The sequence below is a fragment of the Castor canadensis genome, chromosome 3, assembly GCF_047511655.1.
Source record: "Castor canadensis chromosome 3, mCasCan1.hap1v2, whole genome shotgun sequence".
NCBI lineage: Eukaryota > Metazoa > Chordata > Mammalia > Rodentia > Castoridae > Castor > Castor canadensis.
The window spans coordinates 161,345,124-161,363,354 of record NC_133388.1 but is presented as its reverse complement, the minus strand read 5'-3'; the positions used below and the strand labels follow the sequence as shown (position 1 = coordinate 161,363,354).

General features: G+C 38.0%; 1 protein-coding gene across 7 annotated transcripts in view; it reads left to right on the top strand.

The window, feature by feature from the left end:
- The window catches only part of Ankrd46 (ankyrin repeat domain 46), a 36,933-nt gene extending 18,908 nt beyond the window's left edge, over nucleotides 1–18,025 (top strand). For 2 of the 7 annotated variants that reach the window (XM_074068937.1, XM_074068938.1), the window contains 7 exons: nucleotides 1,046–1,146; nucleotides 1,767–1,983; nucleotides 3,432–3,769; nucleotides 4,981–5,139; nucleotides 8,888–8,931; nucleotides 11,778–11,960; nucleotides 12,154–18,025. In XM_074068937.1, coding sequence (XP_073925038.1) covers nucleotides 3,459–3,769; nucleotides 4,981–5,139; nucleotides 8,888–8,931; nucleotides 11,778–11,959 — 696 coding nt within the window. In that variant the 5' untranslated portion in view covers nucleotides 1,046–1,146; nucleotides 1,767–1,983; nucleotides 3,432–3,458 and the 3' untranslated portion in view covers nucleotide 11,960; nucleotides 12,154–18,025. Of the gene's footprint in view, nucleotides 1–1,045; nucleotides 1,147–1,766; nucleotides 1,984–3,431; nucleotides 3,770–4,980; nucleotides 5,140–8,887; nucleotides 11,623–11,777; nucleotides 12,064–12,153 lie in introns of those variants that run through there. The other 5 variants (XM_074068934.1, XM_074068936.1, XM_074068939.1 and 2 more) reach the window with 4 other exon arrangements.
- The last annotated feature ends 206 nt before the right edge of the window (nucleotides 18,026–18,231 follow it).

Below are 18,231 nucleotides of genomic sequence, written 5' to 3'. Positions count from 1 at the left end.
AGTTTCAGTCTGACCAGGGACTTGAACTTTATATCTCACTACTTTACATGGCACGTTTCAGCCACACAGTAAATGTTTACTTGATGAATTAATAGTGCTTTTCTGTGGCTCATGCCACCTGCCCATGACCCTGCTTCCATGGTCCCTCAAGAGAAGAAGTGTGTAGGCATGCAAGGTGCTCTCAAAGCCTTTCAGTGCACAGAATGGCAACCCAAGTGGGTCCCGATAGAAGCCTGAGGATGGGATGAGGTGACACATGGCTCAAGCACAAAGTCAGGGCAGAATGGAAAAAACTGCAGCTAAATTTGGGCCAGATTCTCTTTCACACTAAAAAGAAGGGCAATCTGAGAAAGAGATTTAAGTACTAGCATTTAAGACAGATTAGAAGTATTTTTATTAAATATATCCTGTTTGGCTGTTTTTACTTTTATGCCCATTATGAATGGTATTTTATTTCTAAAAATGCTTTTGTGGGAGACTGGCGGTATAGGTCAGTGGTAGAAAACTAGCTTAGTATTTGTAAAACACTGGGTTTGAGCCCCAGCACTGAAAAAAAATAAATATAAAGAAAGGAAGGAAGGGAGGGAGGGAGAGAGGGGAAGGGAGGGAGGAAGGCAGGGAAGAAGGAATGGAGGGAAGAAGGGAGGAAAGAAGGAAGGAAGGAAAATGCTTTTGTGGACCAATTTGGGAGCTAGCCTCTATTTACATTGTGAAAAATATGCATTTGGAATTCCAAATAATGACTTGAGAGTGAATTTCAGAGCCTAGTTTGTTCCCTACTGTTGGTGCATAATTTGATTCTTTTTCTTCTCTTTCTGTTCATGCTTTCTTGTCTGTGAGCAACAGACAACTCCATATGAAGCCCTTCTGTTCTTTTTGCTACTTTATTACTCATCAGTTACCTGAATAGCCTCTAAGTCACTGCCTCACCCCAGGTGTTGTGGAGAAAGTCCACAGGCTCCACTGGCCTATCGGTATGTAACAGAACAACATGTTCTTTTTCATGCCACACTTTGGTTGTAACCAGGTTTTCTTTTTATTGTAGATCCCTGCTGGCACATTACTGAATATTTTTGCTGAACCTTGTTGAGAATTAGATAAACTACTTAGTGACCACTGAAGGAAAGATCTAATCATACGACTTACGTAAGTATTTTCTGCTGTGAACTCCTTCACAGCGTGTGAGACCTTTGGCGAGCTATGGCCTTGTGCTAGGGCAGATTCAGGTCTGTGAACAAGAGGAGAAGTGTGGTCTGTCATTGGGCTCTTTAAATGTGGGGTGAACTTAGCAGTTTCTTGAGGACAAAGAAACTGAAAAATTTTACTATACTTTTCTCCCCTGAAGAACAGACAAGAAAGGGGGAATAAGGAAATTACCCTTAAACTCAAAAATGAATTCTTAACTATTCTATTGAATAAATTCTTCTCACAGAGTTAATTTTGAAAAAATCATTATTTAGAGTCAGGCATGGTGGCTCATGCCTATGATCCTAGCACTCAGGAGGCTGAGGCAGGAGGATTATGAGTTTGAGCCAGCCTAGGATACATAGTGACATTCTATCTCAAAAATAAATTTAAAAAAATCATTATTTGCTTATAACCTGCAGTTTATTTTATCTTGGCCTCTGTAATTCTTGACCATGAGCACATTTTTCCCCTACTTGGAATTGGACTTAATAGCTCCTGCTTACCCTATATCCACTGAGCCGTCGTGTTGTGTTCTGTGCCCTCTCCAAGATATTACCTCCTCTCTGCTCCTGCCTTAGGTCAGGCTGCCATCACCAGTTCTTGCCTACGTTACTGCACTGCTGCCGACTGATCTCCCTGTCTCTGGTCTTCCCATCTCCAACCTAACCCCTCCGGAATTCCCATCTGGGCCTGTTTCTGAACAAGATCATGCCATTTCCTTGACTTAAAATCCTACAGTGACTCATGGAAATTCAAGGACAATAAACTTTACCCTGAACTTGCTAAGAAGATTAGGTAAAATTCATTAAATGCCTTAGTTGCTGCCTGCCTCAGAACAGGTCCTCAGTGTACACTAATGCCTTCCCTTCCTCCCAGAGAACCCATGGCAGTAGCAGAGCTCTGGTATAAGGCAGCCCAGGCTGGAAGGACTACAGCTCTTCTTTGAAACTATACTGAAAAGAGGAAGAGCCCCAAATCCTACCAGATGCTGCCACCATGTGTTATGCTTTCCTGAATACCCTGAAGGTTAGGCACAAGAGTAGATTGGTTTAACACCCATTTCCATTTGTGTTCCAGAAAGAAATACTGAGCCTATCTTTGACTAGGTTTTTGTAACCTTAGACTAAGTGCTGTCCCTATAAATGCATTGGTCTTTGCCTCTCTATTTTCAATTTCCCAGTAAGGTTTCCTTTGGCCTTTTTAATTTTAATTTTACTGTATTTTTTTTATGAACCAAGAAGAGCAAGAGAGATCTTGTTTGCACATTGGTTAAGTACAATCCCCTACCACCAGTGGTAGGGAAGTTGTAAGTGAAAGACCTAGATATAATCAGGTGAGTTGGGTAAGTCAGAAAGATAAAATATTACAGTAGACACAGCTGAGATTGCTGCTTTTGTCTTGCCTCTGTGTTCCTAGGAAGACCTACCTTTTCTCTTCTCAGTCTTAAGACAGTAGGAGTTTTGCAGAATCATGCATTGAGATGATCATAGAACATAGTAGAATAGTGTTAAGACTGTAAAATGAAGGATAATCTGCATTGGTTTCATATATCAGTTATTAAATTCAGTTTGTAACTTTCCTGAACTTTTCTCATTTTATGAAAACCTATATTTATGCAATAAATATTACATTCTAGGGGTCCTTATTGAATGCCAATTTAGTTAGATTATTTTTTTCATGCAGATAATTTTGTTTGCTGTATAGACTATCTCAAATACAAGAAGAAGCATATATGGAAGAAAATTACTTTGTATTAAAATAAGAAAGTCTACCAGCAATAGCATTTATATATATAGTTCTTTAAAGTCTTCTGATAATGTAATAAGCTTATATCTAAGCAATTATGTCTTGTTTAACTTTAAAATTGTCTTTTAATATTCTTATATGATTTGAAGCAAAATAGACCATTATAGTATTTTAATTGGAATTTTGATCCCATAGTTGTGAAGAAAATATTTTAATGGAAAATAAAATTTAGTTGATGGCTGGGACGTTGCTCAAGTGGTAGAGTACCTGCCTAGCAAGCTTGAGAGCCTGAATTCAAACCCCAGTAATACCAAAAAAAAAAAAAAAAAAAAGTAATTGATAACCGATAACTTTGTTATTATTGTTTCTGCTTAAAAAGGTAATTTATTATAGTTGAAAGGCCAAGAAGGATAAGAAATAGTACTTTTCTGATTGACTTCATTGTCTTGGTTTAGTTTGACTTCATTGAATCTCACTCACCTCATATTTTATTTCAGGCATACTCCATCCAACACATCAGAACAATGTCCTATGTTTTTGTAAATGATTCTTCTCAGACTAATGTGCCCTTGCTACAAGCCTGTATTGATGGAGACTTTAACTATTCCAAGCGGCTTTTGGAAAGTGGCTTTGACCCAAATATCCGTGACAGCAGGGGCAGGACAGGCCTTCACCTCGCAGCAGCCCGAGGGAATGTAGACATCTGTCAGCTGTTACATAAATTTGGTGCTGATCTGCTAGCCACAGATTATCAAGGAAACACAGCTCTTCACCTCTGTGGCCATATGGATACTATCCAATTCTTAGTTTCCAATGGGCTCAAAATTGATATTTGGTAAGTTCTTTGTGATTTTTAAAGTGTAGTCATTTCTTCCAATTAGTCTTTCAAACAATAATTTTGTTTCCTCACTGATCAATTGTAATGACAATTTCAGAAAAGCACGGAAGATAGTGAAGTCTTGTTAACACAAAACAAGAGGCTGACTAGATCTATGGTGAGGCAGTGTTATTTTTTCTGTGAAAGAAATGGAGAGTTTAATGTGTGACAGAAGAAAGAAGAAAAGAACTAACATTTGTTGAAAATCTGCTAACTGGAGCATGTTTACTTATGTTAGTTCATTTTATCCTCACAATGAACAGCTCTTGCTGTAGTAGTTATCTTAATTTTATACATGAGATGGTTGAGAAAGAAGTCACACAGCTTATAAGGGACAAAGCTGGAATTTGAACCTAGTTGCACTGACTCAAAAGCTTGTATGCATTCTGCTACATGACATACTAGCTTCATAATCTCTCTGGATCCCAGAGTCCTTTTTTAGACTAAACAGTTTGAGAAAGTGAAAAAGATGTGAGGCCACCTTTAAAACGGATCTTGAATTTTAAAATATAGTTACAGACTGGTTTATTGTTGCTGTAATGCCCTTAATACAGGACAGAATGGGGCAAGAACTGACTGCAAGATTCCATGTGATTTGGGTTCTCTCTTGATACTAGTGCTAAACAGCTGTGAACCAAAGCTGCTTTTTTTTTTTTTTTTATTCTTAAACTCACTCTCTTTCTCCATATAATATGCACACACAGATATATATATATGTACTTCCCATAAAATGTGTTAAATAAGTAAGAGTGAGCCTAGATCTAGACTGTTCCAATTAATCTCTGAGAAGATTTTCTCATTTTCTTTTATTTATTGTCAATTGTCTACTCTTTTACCTCTGCATTCTCTTTTTCCTTTTCCCAAAAAAAAAAAAAAAATAGGGTAATTCACATGTCAGCTGCCAGCTTGACCTTCACTCTGTTCCTGGTTTGTTTGGTTTTTTTTTTTTTTTGGTGGTACTGGAGTTTGACCTCAGGACCTCGTACTTGCTAGGCAGGTACTCTATCACTTGAGCCACTCTGCAGCCCTGTTCCTGGTTATAATTTTGAGCTAATTAGTCCTATCCTGCCTTCATTGAGATCTACACAATTGAGTACTTCCAGTATAACATAACTGCCATAATGACCTCTTTATTTTTATGAGCCTTTTTTTTTCTTTCTTTTTTTTAGCAATCATCAAGGTGCTACTCCTTTGGTTCTGGCAAAGCGCAGGGGAGTGAATAAAGATGTCATCCGATTGCTGGAATCTCTGGAAGAACAGGAGGTAAAAGGATTTAACAGAGGAGCCCACTCAAAACTGGAGACTATGCAGACAGCTGAGAGTGAAAGGTACTTGAGATGCAATTTTTAAAGGGGCAGATCACTAATTACCTGGATCTTTGGTGGTGATTTTTGAACTTTATATTCCTTTCCTCTCAAGTACAGAGTTTTGATACTATCTTGAATGCTAAATAGGTCCTTATAGTTTCGGATTGTAGTGGAGAAACTATTGACAAGAAAGTATTACATGACCACATGCACACAGTGTTTAGTTAGCCCTGTTGTACTGACTGTTCAAGGGGGAAAAGGTAGTTAAGAGCTGAATCTTAGGGAAGAAAGGAACAGTTTAAGAATCTTAAGTACAGATCACTAAAAAAATTTTGAAAAAAGTGGGGGAAAATAAGACTGAGAACTTAGACAATAATAAAAGATCAAAAAGGAAGTTCCAAGAGTAGGAAAGTGGAATGCTGGGAAATAAACAGAAGAGAGGAAGTAAAATGAGATTTAACACATAGACAAATCAGTCATTGAAAGTGACTTTCACATGAGTTAGAACTAATGAAATTTGAGCTCTAAACAGCTCATCACTTTTCATCTAGAAACAGTGGCGAACACAGTTCAGAGAACTCTGAAAAGGTGGCAAACATCTTTTCTCCTGGCCTCACTGGCTCACCAGGTGAAGTTAGTAGGCCTGACCTAGTTTTCAGAAGCTGTAATTTGGCAGACTGCCGTGGGGTTCAGCCTCACAATTACTCAGTGAGATGTGAAGTGTGAGTCTCCTGTTGAGTTTTCAGTAGAATGTAGATGGAGCCAACAAGGGCACACAGCAGCTGTTCTCTTACTTGCTCCTGCCCCTTAGTGTCATGGTACAAGTGCAATAGTTGAGGCTGAAATTAAGTTTAAAGACAATGTCATTGAGAAAATGCAAACACAACCAAGTGAAATGCCACTTGGTTGTAGTGAAAAAGGCAGGACTGATAATGTGGCTCGGGGTAAGGTACTTGCCTGGGGTTTATGATCCTCAGCATGGAAAAATAAGAGAACAGATAGAAGGCAACAAGTGTTATGGATGATACGCAGAAATTGGGATCCTTGTACATTGCTAGAGGGAGCATAAAATGGTGCCGCCACTTCAGAAAACAGTCTGGCTGTTCCTCAAAAAGTTACACATGGAGTTATCATTTGACCCAGCAATTCCACTTCTAGGTGCGTACCAAAGAAAACGGAAACCATATGCCCATATAAAAACGTGTACAAATGTTCATAGCAGCCTTGTTCATAATAGTCCAAATATAGAAGCCACCCAGATGTCTATCAACTGATGAAACAATAAACAAAACACCATCTTTTCATCAAGTGGAATATTATTCCACCATTAAAAGGAATGACATACTGATACATGCTACAACCTGGATAAATATTGAAAACATGCTACATGGAAGAAGCCAGGCACAAAAGGCTGCATATTATATGATTCTATTTATTCACAATGCCCAGAATAGGCAAATCCATAGACACAAAGTAAAGTAGTGGTTACCGGAGCCTGGGGGACGGGGCAGTGAGGAATGACCTATGGGTTCAGAGTTTGGAATTAGTTAGTGGAGATGGTTTACAACTTTGTGAATACACTAAAAAGCCACTAACTTTCATAGTTTAAACATATTTTATGGCATATGAACCCTATCTCAAAAATAAAGAGAAGGAAAAATATAAAGGGATTGGCTAGCACTTGGATGACCTCGTGGCTTAGCTGCATGACAGCCTTTTCTAGAGCAGAAGATAAGGTTTTAAATGTATTAACTACAGTGTTTTCTTTAGGAATCCCCAAGTTGTAGCATAACTTACATATGACTTCTATGTAAGGACCTATAAATCAAGTTGATGGAAGTATTTCCCCACTCCCATATCTTGTTTAATTTAGTTCTTTGTATTATGTAGGCATGGGATGACAAAGACAGTGAAGATACATGTGTAAAAAGAATTACATATACAAACACCCATCCCCAACACTGTACTGAATCAGATATTTTCTAAAGAGTAGAAAGCATTTCATTGGATAAAATCTCTATCAAAAATTCTGATTAGGTCTGTGGGCATAGCTCAAGGGGTAGAGTACCTGTCTAACAGGTGCAAGACCAAGTTCAAACCCCAATACCACCAAAAAAAAATTAAAAATTCTGGTAAGTAGAGCTTCATGAACTCTGAATTCTTATTTTATTAACATCTATGAATATGAGAGCATATCAGTTCAGACACAATCAGTAACTTTCATACAGGTGAAACCAAACCTGTTCTGACCTTCATTTGCAATTTTACTTGTTTAGGCCTTCACAAAGTTCTGATCTAATTCTGGAGCTTGCTTATGTTTTCTTAAACTTCTGTGTTGTTGTAGACTTCCACTGAAAGTGCATGCTCTTATTCAAAGAATAAGCATTTTTTAATATGAAAAGAGTTTGGATGTGAAATAGGTTGCCCTGTGACTAGAGAAGACCTCTTATACTGGTAAAGGCTAAATGAAAGACCTTTGGTTAACAATGTCAAATTAAGTTATAGGATTAAAGAACAGTTTTCCACATGCTTTCTCGTAGCTCATGGTAAACTGGACTTTTTAAACCTTGTTTTATGCTGTTTTCACTGTTCTGTACCTAGGTGGTTGGAAGAATAGGAACAGAAGGGTTTAGGAAGGGTAGTAATGGGCTTTTATAACCAAATGGATAGCTGATACATATTATTATGGTCTTTGTGGCTTTAATCTAAATGATACCCTGTTTTGGGGCCTGCATATTGTGACATAACTATGAGTGCCAATCCCTAAAGCTTTCAGTCCATCACAGTGCATCCTTCTGAAAACCAAAGTCAGTGATCCGTTTTCTCTCTATGGTGATTAAGGTTCTCATTGATATTGTTCTGGAAACCAGAATCAGTGTTTTCATAGTACTTATTACTACCTTATTTTCAACTAGACTCAGTCTTTATGCAGAAGAGAAACACACTCACTCTGGTTATTATACAAGGTAAGGCTAAAGCCAATTGAGAAAAACCATTAAGAATTCCTCATGGTGCCAGGCACCAGTGGCTGACGCCTGTAATCCTTCCTACTCAGGAGGCAGAGATCAGGAAGATCACAGTTCCAAGCCAGCCCTGTCTTAAAAAAAAAAAAAATCCATTATAAAAATGGACTGGTAGAGTGACTCAAGGTGGAGGCCCTGAGTTAAAACCCCAGTACCATAAATAAATACATAAATAAAGAATTCCTCATGGCTAGACCAGTCCCACGTATATCAGACTGAGGAGTAAGCGTTCGTTTTTGAGGATTGCCCTTAAAGGAATTCCTTCACTGGTCAGATTATTAAACTAATAAAGATTCCCTTAGCTTTCATATTCACATAAAATAGTATTTTGAATTTTCTCGTTTTGCTTTTCACTAATGTGAATTCTCAAATTATGAATTTTCATTTTAAATGTTCTAAATTTAAAGTATATTTTGGTTTAATATTTGATGGAAGAAACTCATTTAACCTATTTTAACACTTCTGCTTGGTACTTCTTAGTTAGGATTTTTCTGCTTGGTACTAAACCAAGAAACATAATCATTATAGCTTATCACTTTATAATTGAAGATACATTGTTTGGATATGTGTGGGTATACAAATCCGCATCTAAGTGGGTGAGAGCATCTATATAAGCTAGTTTTCTTTTTGTAAGTGTTGCATTATAAGGTTGACCTTTCCTAAGTAATACAGCTCCTCTTGTTTGTTTTTTAAATGGGTGATGTGTATCCCTTCATGCCCTTTATTTTTCTTTCCTTCTTCTGCAGTGCCATGGAAAGTCATTCTCTCCTCAATCCCAACCTACAGCAAGGTGAAGGAGTCCTTTCCAGCTTTCGAACAACATGGCAGGAGTTTGTGGAGGATCTGGGATTCTGGAGGGTTTTGCTTCTGATCTTTGTCATTGCTTTGCTGTCTCTGGGCATTGCCTACTATGTTAGTGGGGTGCTTCCCTTTGTGGAAAACCAGCCTGAACTGGTGCATTAAGAGGCTCACTGAGATGAAGCCCATGTATATTTCCTGGATCCCAGTATTGGTTCTCAGTTTCTCAGAATTCTTCTCAGTGTAAGGCAGTGAAGGCTGTACATTTTTCTTTTTGCATTTTTACTTACTATAACCCTGTTAGAAAAACAGTGTGTTCATTTGAACTTCACACTGTAGTCAAGTATCCTTATGCTACCTCTGACTCAACCTGACTTTTGAAAAAAACCTAACCATACCCTTGTTTGATCAAAGCCTACTAGTGAATAGAATGGAAGCTAAAAGAAGAGACTAGAACTTACAATACAGATGTTACCCCAATTTGAACCAATTGGTATATCCAAAAACCAAAAAGTTTTCTTAAATGATTGATTTAGTTTTGTTTTTATTTTTCTTAGTTTTTTTTTTTTTGCAAGAACTTGTTTCCTCTTTTCATTTACTTTCTCTAAGAAGAGAGTAAAACCTTTCAGCTTAAAACTTGAAGCACTTTTTCAAATCCCGTATGGTAAATTAGTATTGCTAGACTCCATTTGGTTTAATATTTTCAAATCTAGGCACAAGCCAAATAAAACTTCTGACAATGAGCCGTGTTTTCTTCAAAACTGATGATTTGATCTTATATTTAATTGTTTTATGGTAATTTTGATTTGTTGTGAACTGCTTTGCTTGTTAATATCTGTGGAAAAAATCAGCTTATAGAGTGCACTTTTCAGTTTCCCCTCAAGTTTATTTTAGAGGTACCCTATTTATCAAAAATAGTCAGAAAACTTTTTTTGTACTAAGTAGTTAATAATTCTGATTCTTAACTGTCACCATGATTCTAAAGTGTTGTTATTACATTGAATAATTCAGTCCTATAAGCTAGCTATGTCCTCACAGTTTTACCATAGTCCTTTAATGTATAGCCCTGATGAGGCTATTAGACTTCTCACAACAGTCCCATCCATATCACTAATTCTCCAGTGGCAGGAATGGATAGAGTGTTTCTAAGTGAAAAGCCCTGAGCAGTATTGTACTGGGTGTCATAAACTCCTTATGAATGGTATCATTATATAAGCTGAAATCTGGCCCCAAAACTGTACTGCAACTTTCAGTGATGTGTTTGAAGTCCTCTTTTGTTAGTGACTCTCTAATATATAAATCATGTTCTTAGGTTATTAAATAAGAAGTGGAGATAATAATTATTCATTGAGTGAAGTCTGAAAATTGTAACAAGTGGTTTTATTTTCTAGAACAAAGGCATCTAAGCTATTCTAATTGAATTGTTGCTAGAATTAGAAATTATAGACTAGAATTGGCACTTCTATGATTCTTTTTGCTTCTTGAGTATTTTCTCCTTTACATTTATAATCTGGTATTGAGGTTTTCTTCTTTCCTGCTGCTTTATCCTATCTTAAAGAACTGTTTTGAAATTCCTAACTGATTGCTTCAGGATCAGCTTCCAGAGTCTTGCTTTCAGGTTAAATACAAAATTAATCATGCTTGATATAACTACAGCAATAAATAAATAACAGTGAGTTTTAGCATGGAGAACACCAGGACTCAAGTTCAAAATATATTCAGAATGAAAGCTTTAGAATCAGCTTTACACTTGTTTGTAAATCTAAACAGATGGTAGATTGCTTGATCCATGTAAATGTATCACATTTTTTTATGATTAATGTTTCCTTTTAGTGCTGGTTCTTTGTATTTTACTACTCACATTCATCATTAAGGAGTACCACCAATAAATGTATTTATAAATCCTTAATCACAATCTCTTTTTGTAGTGTTTCTCTTAATTTCAGGATTTTGTTATGGATTACAATTGGCTATTTAAAACTCAAAGCTTTTTTTGAAACTTGATATAATTGATATACAGACTTTCATATATGTTTGCCTTATAAATGCTGTGAAATGAATTTGGGTGGATTGCTTGTGGTTTTAAAAGTAGTACCATGATAACTACCATGATCAAGCAATTTCCAGTTAGGCAAATTGCTCAACCTGCCTCATGTTATCCTTACCACACCCCCACACCCCCCATCCCCGGGCACAACCTGTCCCCATTTTATGAGATGAAAAAACTGACATGGGGAAGGTTATTGGGAAGCATAAGTAACTTGTCACAGGTAGGCCACGGGGAGCAAAGGTTCCAGATTGAGGCTCTATCCCATTAGTTTGCGCTTCCCTCCTGCCCCACTGTTTGTCACGAAACTGGCAATGGTACTGTGTTTATCTTGATCCTCTCCTGCTGCCATCTCAGCAGGCGTTACTAAATTTTCCACTCCTGTTCCTGTATTCTTGCCTTCCTCCTATACGGCACCATTTTTACACATTTCCCAGCAGTACAACATTTAACATTCAAGCTCAAATCCTGTGTGTTCAGAAAACCTATAACTGACCATGGACTGCCCCCATTCCTGTCTGTCAGTTCCCAATGCTTACATTCTCAGTGTGATTATACTTATTTTGCATTTCTTGGTCTGTTTCTCTGTGAACGAGTATTTTTTTCTTGTCTCTGTAATAAAAAGCTTCATGAAAACAGAGTCTTCACCTATTTTTTTAGCCCTATCCATCCAGGATGCATAATTAATGCACACAAATACCAATAGCATTACTTATGTACCTGTCATTATTTTTTTTTTCCAGATTAAATTTTCAAGTTTTTTTATTTTTGCTTTCATACGTTGTTCCCAGAAAGGTGCATGTGTGAACTCTGCTGGCCTTTGTCCCACGGTGTGCCAGCTACTTGGCAGGTGAACAATGCAGGCTCCTTCTTTAAGGCACACACTGGTTTTCCACCAGCATCTCCTGCCTCAAGTTCACCACTCAGTACAGAAATCCAGGAGCCAATAGTCACCTGTTGTTATTTTGGTTGAGGTAGGTTTTTTTGTTTTGTTTTTAACTTGGATGCTGTCTTATGAAATTATTTATGTATTTTCAGCTTCAAGAACCAAAGTCCAAATTGGAAGTAGCTTAAACCATAGAAAATGTATTAGTTTATGTCAGTTAAAGCCCTGCAGTAAGGTATACCCCAAGGATGACAGGTCTTTTTTGTTTTTGTCTCTTTTAGATGACAGGTCTGGAGTTACCCTGTGCTCTGGGCTCTGCCTCCTGTTGACTGCATCCTCCAGCTGCTTCTGAGAATTTTCAGGTGTCATATCCATTTATAACCATGTAGAGAAGAAGAATCCATCTTTCCTGTGGTTTTTAGGAGACTGTTGTGACACCCATGCAAAACTTCCTCTGTGGCCTTGGCTGACATTACATCAGTTACCCTATTCTCAAACCAACCAGTGATGAGTACTGGTTGACTTAGGCTGGAATTGGTGAACTGGACATTGGTGAGGCTGGTAGAATTCATATGATTGCTTGGACAAATAATTTTAGAAATGGTTGGGGCCACAGTTGGCAGTTAGTGGGCAGGGGTCATAGATGTTTTATGTCCCAAAGCGCATGGGACAACTCGGCACAACAAAGAATTATTCTGTCTCCACATGATTTTTGAGTGTTTTGCTGGACATTCATGTGTTAGGAAAACAAAACCTATTACAGTTGTCTGAAACTAAACTCCAACTCCATGTTACATTTTAAAACAAGATAATTTTATGTATAATTTCAGTGTATCATAAGTTTTCCAAGAATATAACCACCAGATAACTAAGGAAAGATTCCTACTTTATTTTGGTCAAAACTTGACCAAGAATTGTACCTGTTTCAAAAAGTTCTGTGACAGCAGTGCTATTGATAATAATTAAGTCACCACATAATTCTATTACAGGTGTTGATGACTGGTCATTTCTTTCTGAGCATTCACATATTGCAGTACACATTTTATTAGGAATTACTTTCCCTTTATCTTGTTTTTATATTACATGATTCATGTGAAATTATGTTGGGGCCCATGCTACATTTTATTTCGTCATCTTGGTGTATCTTTACTGAGTAGTTACCTTGGAGAGTATATCAGGAGATAGCTTTCGCCCCAAAGTTAATAGAAGGGGTTGGGGGTGGGGAGAGTAGTGAGGGCAGCATCTGGTTAAACCACCCTTTAAAATTGTTCAGTCTGAAAACCATTCCTTTGTGCCCTGCTGCAGACTCCAAACAATTTTCTAGGAGGAACTTGGCCTTGCCCTAGGTACTCCTCAGCTTCCCTCAAAGTTCAACCCACTATCTTTGGACTTTCCACATCCCAACAAACTGCTCCACAGTCCAAGTCTCTTCACCTGGGAACAGAGGTTGGTCACACTCAAAGTATTGTCAAGGTCTTCAATTCAGAGTTCCCTGTTACCTAATATCCAAAATTTAGCTGATAACAATATTTAGAAATGTTGCTGGAGGATGCATAGATTAGCATTAATCAATCAAATTACAGTGACAGAATTTTCTACAGTTGTGCTACCCAGTGCCACTTCTCATCTGTGGCTTTTTAATTAGAAGTTCAATTTTTTTTATTCACACTAGCTACATTTCTAGTGGTCAATAGTCAACAGTGGCAGTTGTATTGGATGACACAGATATAGAACATTTCCATTTTGCAAAAAGTTCTTTTGGACCACACTTTTCCAAGGTCTATGTTGGGCCGCAGTCAGGTCAGTTAGAGTCAGAGAACTGGATGGCATTATGGCAGTGCTCACACCAGTTGTTTTTACTGAGCTCTTCATTAATAAGTGGTAATAAGCCCTATCTATAGCGCTTATCTCAGTGTTCATACATGCTGTTATTGTCCTCACATCACAGGAAAACCAAGGGGCCAGAGGCAAGTTCAAATAGCATATCTAAGGTCACCCAGCTAGTAAGACGCACCACTGGGATTTGAACTCAGGCATTCTGGGACTGAGGTCTCTCCATCCTGCCTCTGTTTAATTGCCATCATCTAGAAGTGAAAATTGTCTCCCAGCCTGTGTGTATATGCTAAGAAAGTTACTGAGAATGCTATTGGCACAACTATTTATGAAGACCCCTAAGGAGGAACTTGCTTCTTAAAACCACAAACAACTGCACTCACTTTGCTTTTACCTTATGTGCTCTGAAAATTGTGTGACTAATCAGGTAGAATTCCTCTATCACACTGGATTTGAAAAGCATAATGCCAAATTTGGGTTCTCCCAGAAGCAATTATAATACAGGTCATTATGGTGTTTTCATGGAACCCCCTTTAATTATTTTTACATCATGATGGAAAATGGATAGTTAGGTATTATTTTTAGTATGAATTAATAAGAATACCATAAAACTACCTTTTTTTTTTTTTCTGGAATCAACCAGGAAAAACATGCATTGACTAACTGGGTATGGGCACATGCCTATAATCCTAGACTTGGGAGGCTGAGGCACGAGGATTGCAAGTTCAAAGCTAGCCTGGGCAAGATCCTGTCTAGAAAGGAGAGAGAGGGAGGGAAAAACGGAAGGAGGGAGGGAAGGAGAGAAGAAAATGTATTGACTTTTTGCAGTTGGAAACAATACTTTGTTGCCTTCCATTCAGAATGCAATTATGGTTTCTGGCATACTTGCAAGTGTCCTTTTTTCTTATTTATGTGTCTTTGTTCTAAAAAAGGATTTAAGTTCAGCTGAATAAGCAGGTATTCTAAACCATGGAAACCAAATGTCCTAAATTGTTCTAATCCAGCATTCTAATGAATCATTTCAGTAAAGCTTGGAAAATGGGCATTAACAAACTTGTTATAATCATAGAATTTTAGAGAGAGAGGGACCTCTATCCCTAGGCATGGGGGGGTACAGAAGGGGTGTTGCAGGGCTGTCAGGACTGAGAGGGGGACTGAATGCCTGTGGTCCCACAGTTAAGAACGGAGCAGAAACATTACTTGAATCCAGACTTAGTCCCTTGCTCTTATCTGTCCCATACTACCCTTACTACATCTTATTGTCCCCTGTCCCGATATTCTATTCTAAATACTACTTTAAAATACAAGTATCTGGTGTCATATACATAAAAAGAGACTTTCTTGCTATTGTGTTATGTGTACTATTGAAGGACTTTTTTGCCACACTGATAGCCTTGTAAGCCAATGATGTAGATTTTTGTAACATAGTCTCCATTTGTTTATCAATAATCATCACCATAAACCGATCATCATCTCTTGATAAACATTTTCTCATAAATATTTATACTTTTCTGCTGGGTGGCTCATGCCTGTAATCACAGCTACTTGGGATTCAGAGATTGGGAGAATCACAGTTCGAGGCCAGCCCAAGCAAAAAGTTAGCAATCAGGTGTGGTTGTCCTGCCAGCTACATGGGAGGCCATAGATAGGGGGATCAAAGTCTGAAGGTGGCCCTAGGTAAAAATGGAAAATCCTACCTTGAAAAATAACTAAAGCAAAAAAGAAGTGGAGTTGTGGCTCAAGTGGTAGAATGCTTGGAGACCCCAAGTTCAAAACTCCAAAACCCAAAGAAATACTTTCAATTCTCAAAAAAATCCATATCATTTTCTCTATAAAGCATCTTCCACCATGGACAGAAATGCTTTGAGGATGCTAAGCAGATGGCTCCAGAATTTCCACAGCAAGTACCATGTGAACACATCTTCTGTTGGCTACTCACATACCTTTCTTATTAAAAGAGCAACTATTTCTTCAACTCCTTGTGGGCTGCATACTTCTGATTCAAGCTACAAGATAAATGGTTACAGGAACATGTATAAACACTTAAGCCCTTGGTTATAAAATGCTTTGTTTGATGGTGCTTAAAAATACTGCTCATTGTCTTGTGCTCCAGGGTGGTCCACCTGGTCCTGCAGGTGTTGAGTCCTTCACTGTGTGCTTTTGACCGCCCTTCCTGCATCTTTGCCAGCATCGTTGAAAAGACAATGAGACATGAGCGGAGGTAGAAGAACAACCCACACCCTGGATACAACTCCTGTGTCTACCTAGAAATCACACATGGGTGCTGGTGGAGTGGCTCAAGTGGTGGAGCACCTGCCTAGCAAACGTAAGGCCTGGAATTCAAACCCCAGCACCACAAAAAAAAAAAAAAGAATCGGTGTCAGTCATCCTTCCTTCCTCCCCTTTATTTCGTTGTTGTTAACCTGGGTTTTGTTTTGTGCTGCTTTTGTGTCTAAATTAGTTCAAGGATCAATTTTAAAATAATCCCTGACCTAGGGAAATTCTGACTTGAGCTGCACAGTAGTATGTCTCCTAAGATTTTTTTAAATATGAGTTATTTACTGGTATCATTACAAATTCATGTGTGCAGGTATTATTTTACATGTAGATATGTCAGCAAATTTCCATTGTTTTTCTCTTTTTCTCAGTGTCCCTTTACATGTGTTTAAAATTTTATGATTTGCAGCATCAGCTCTGCTGTGTGTGTATGTCCATAAGCCAAATTCTTTTGTGAAGGTTCAAGAATAATTGCTGGTTTAATTCTCTTGTATCTTCCTACTATCAGTTGCAAATATGTAGAAGTGTGGCATTGCAGAGCTACTTACTTCTCCTATAATTGGCTATGTGAAGGTTGTTCTCTGACTTAATAAAATTATCCCCTTTCTTTAGAAATTAGTTTCTAAATTTGAAGACTCTGTATCATCAGAGTTGTGTATACTCTTCCACTGAAATTTCAGCTCCTACTAGATCAAAATAAGTTTTGAAATAGTTTCTAGGTCACTGGCACAGAAAGCTGGCGAAAACCGTAACTTACTTTGGATAGTCCTGGTAAGTACAATTCCATCAGCACAGAGTGTTCTTTTAGATTGTGATTCAAATTTAAGAGAAAATAAAATGTAGGGATCCCCAAATGTCACCCAGAAAACTCTTTTGCATTTTGACTGTATCGGCTCAGGCCGGGGTGACTTTCTCTTATTATAGTAGCTTGTCTGATTTGGAAGGACGGGAGGCCTACTTAACTATATATCACCTCTGTATTTCACCTTACTAAATGATTTGCATTTGTCATTTTAGGATTTCCAATTTTGTATCAGACAAGGGAGGCTGTGGTTATGCTAGGCAACTTGTAGACCTGGTGCTAAGAGCCCGCAGCTCCACTTAATAGTGAACTGATCTTGGTCAAATATTGTAAGTTTCCTGAGCTTCTGTTTTTATGTGTAAAACAGAAGGAATATTGACCTCACAGATTTACTATAATTAATAAAAAGAATAACTACCTTGTTTTAGTTCTATGTGTGTACCAGGTCCTACAAAGGGTCGAAACTGTTATAAAGAAAATGAGGCTTAAAAAGTTAAGTATGTCTCCTGAAGTCATGGAGTAGAGTTGGTTTTCAAACCAGAGTCTGTTTAACAGCAGTGATTTTGTGCTTAACCCTGAAGCCATCCACCCTTTTTCTGTGGAGTAAGGCAACACACCTGATAGTACCTGGCACTATACAGGGACCCAGCGTATGTTAATTCTCCCTGCTGTGGCAGAATAAATTATGTGTTTAATTGACTGAACTCTGGCTTTTAATGCTCAACTAATTACATATTATCACAAAATTTCTGACTTACTGAGGAAGTTTTAATAAATGCTATATTATTTGCAAACTCTGTGGTTCATTAAAGCAGTGGCCTAATAAGAGTCCATAGAACCTTCCAGACATCACCTTATTAACTCTGGTATCCCCTTCTTCATAAAGGAGGCTTAGCCATCAGCAGAGTCTAGAGACTACCCCAGTGACAGGAGAAAGAAAAGGCCCGGGCTCATCACCCAGAACTGGTGGATCTCAGGTTTTCACTGAGCAAGGAAGTATATTCCTTTTTAACCAATTGTGAAGTTGGAAGTGCCATGCACACACCATGTAAGACTCAAGATGATGATTTCAGTTGAGTTCCATGAGAAAAGATTCAGGTATTGGTAGTCAGGTTTGCTACCAAGGTTATCCTTCAGTATAACTTCACATGGAGCTAGCCGAGTGAGGAAGAATTGTGGAAGCTGACATTTCCTCAAATGTGGAAAAAAAAAAACGTGGTTGAGCTTTTTTCTGTTTAGGAAGCATGAAATTCTTTTCTCATAATGTTTATTTGTTAATTTTTTAGACAGAGCCTCTCTATGTAGATGAGGCTGGCCTGGAACTTTTAATCCTCCTGCCTCCAGGAGGCTGGATCCAAATCCACCCTTCCGAGTGTTGGAATTACAGGTAAACACTACCACACCCAGCTCTCATGATTTTTTTGTTTTTGGTCTGTGATTATGTTGA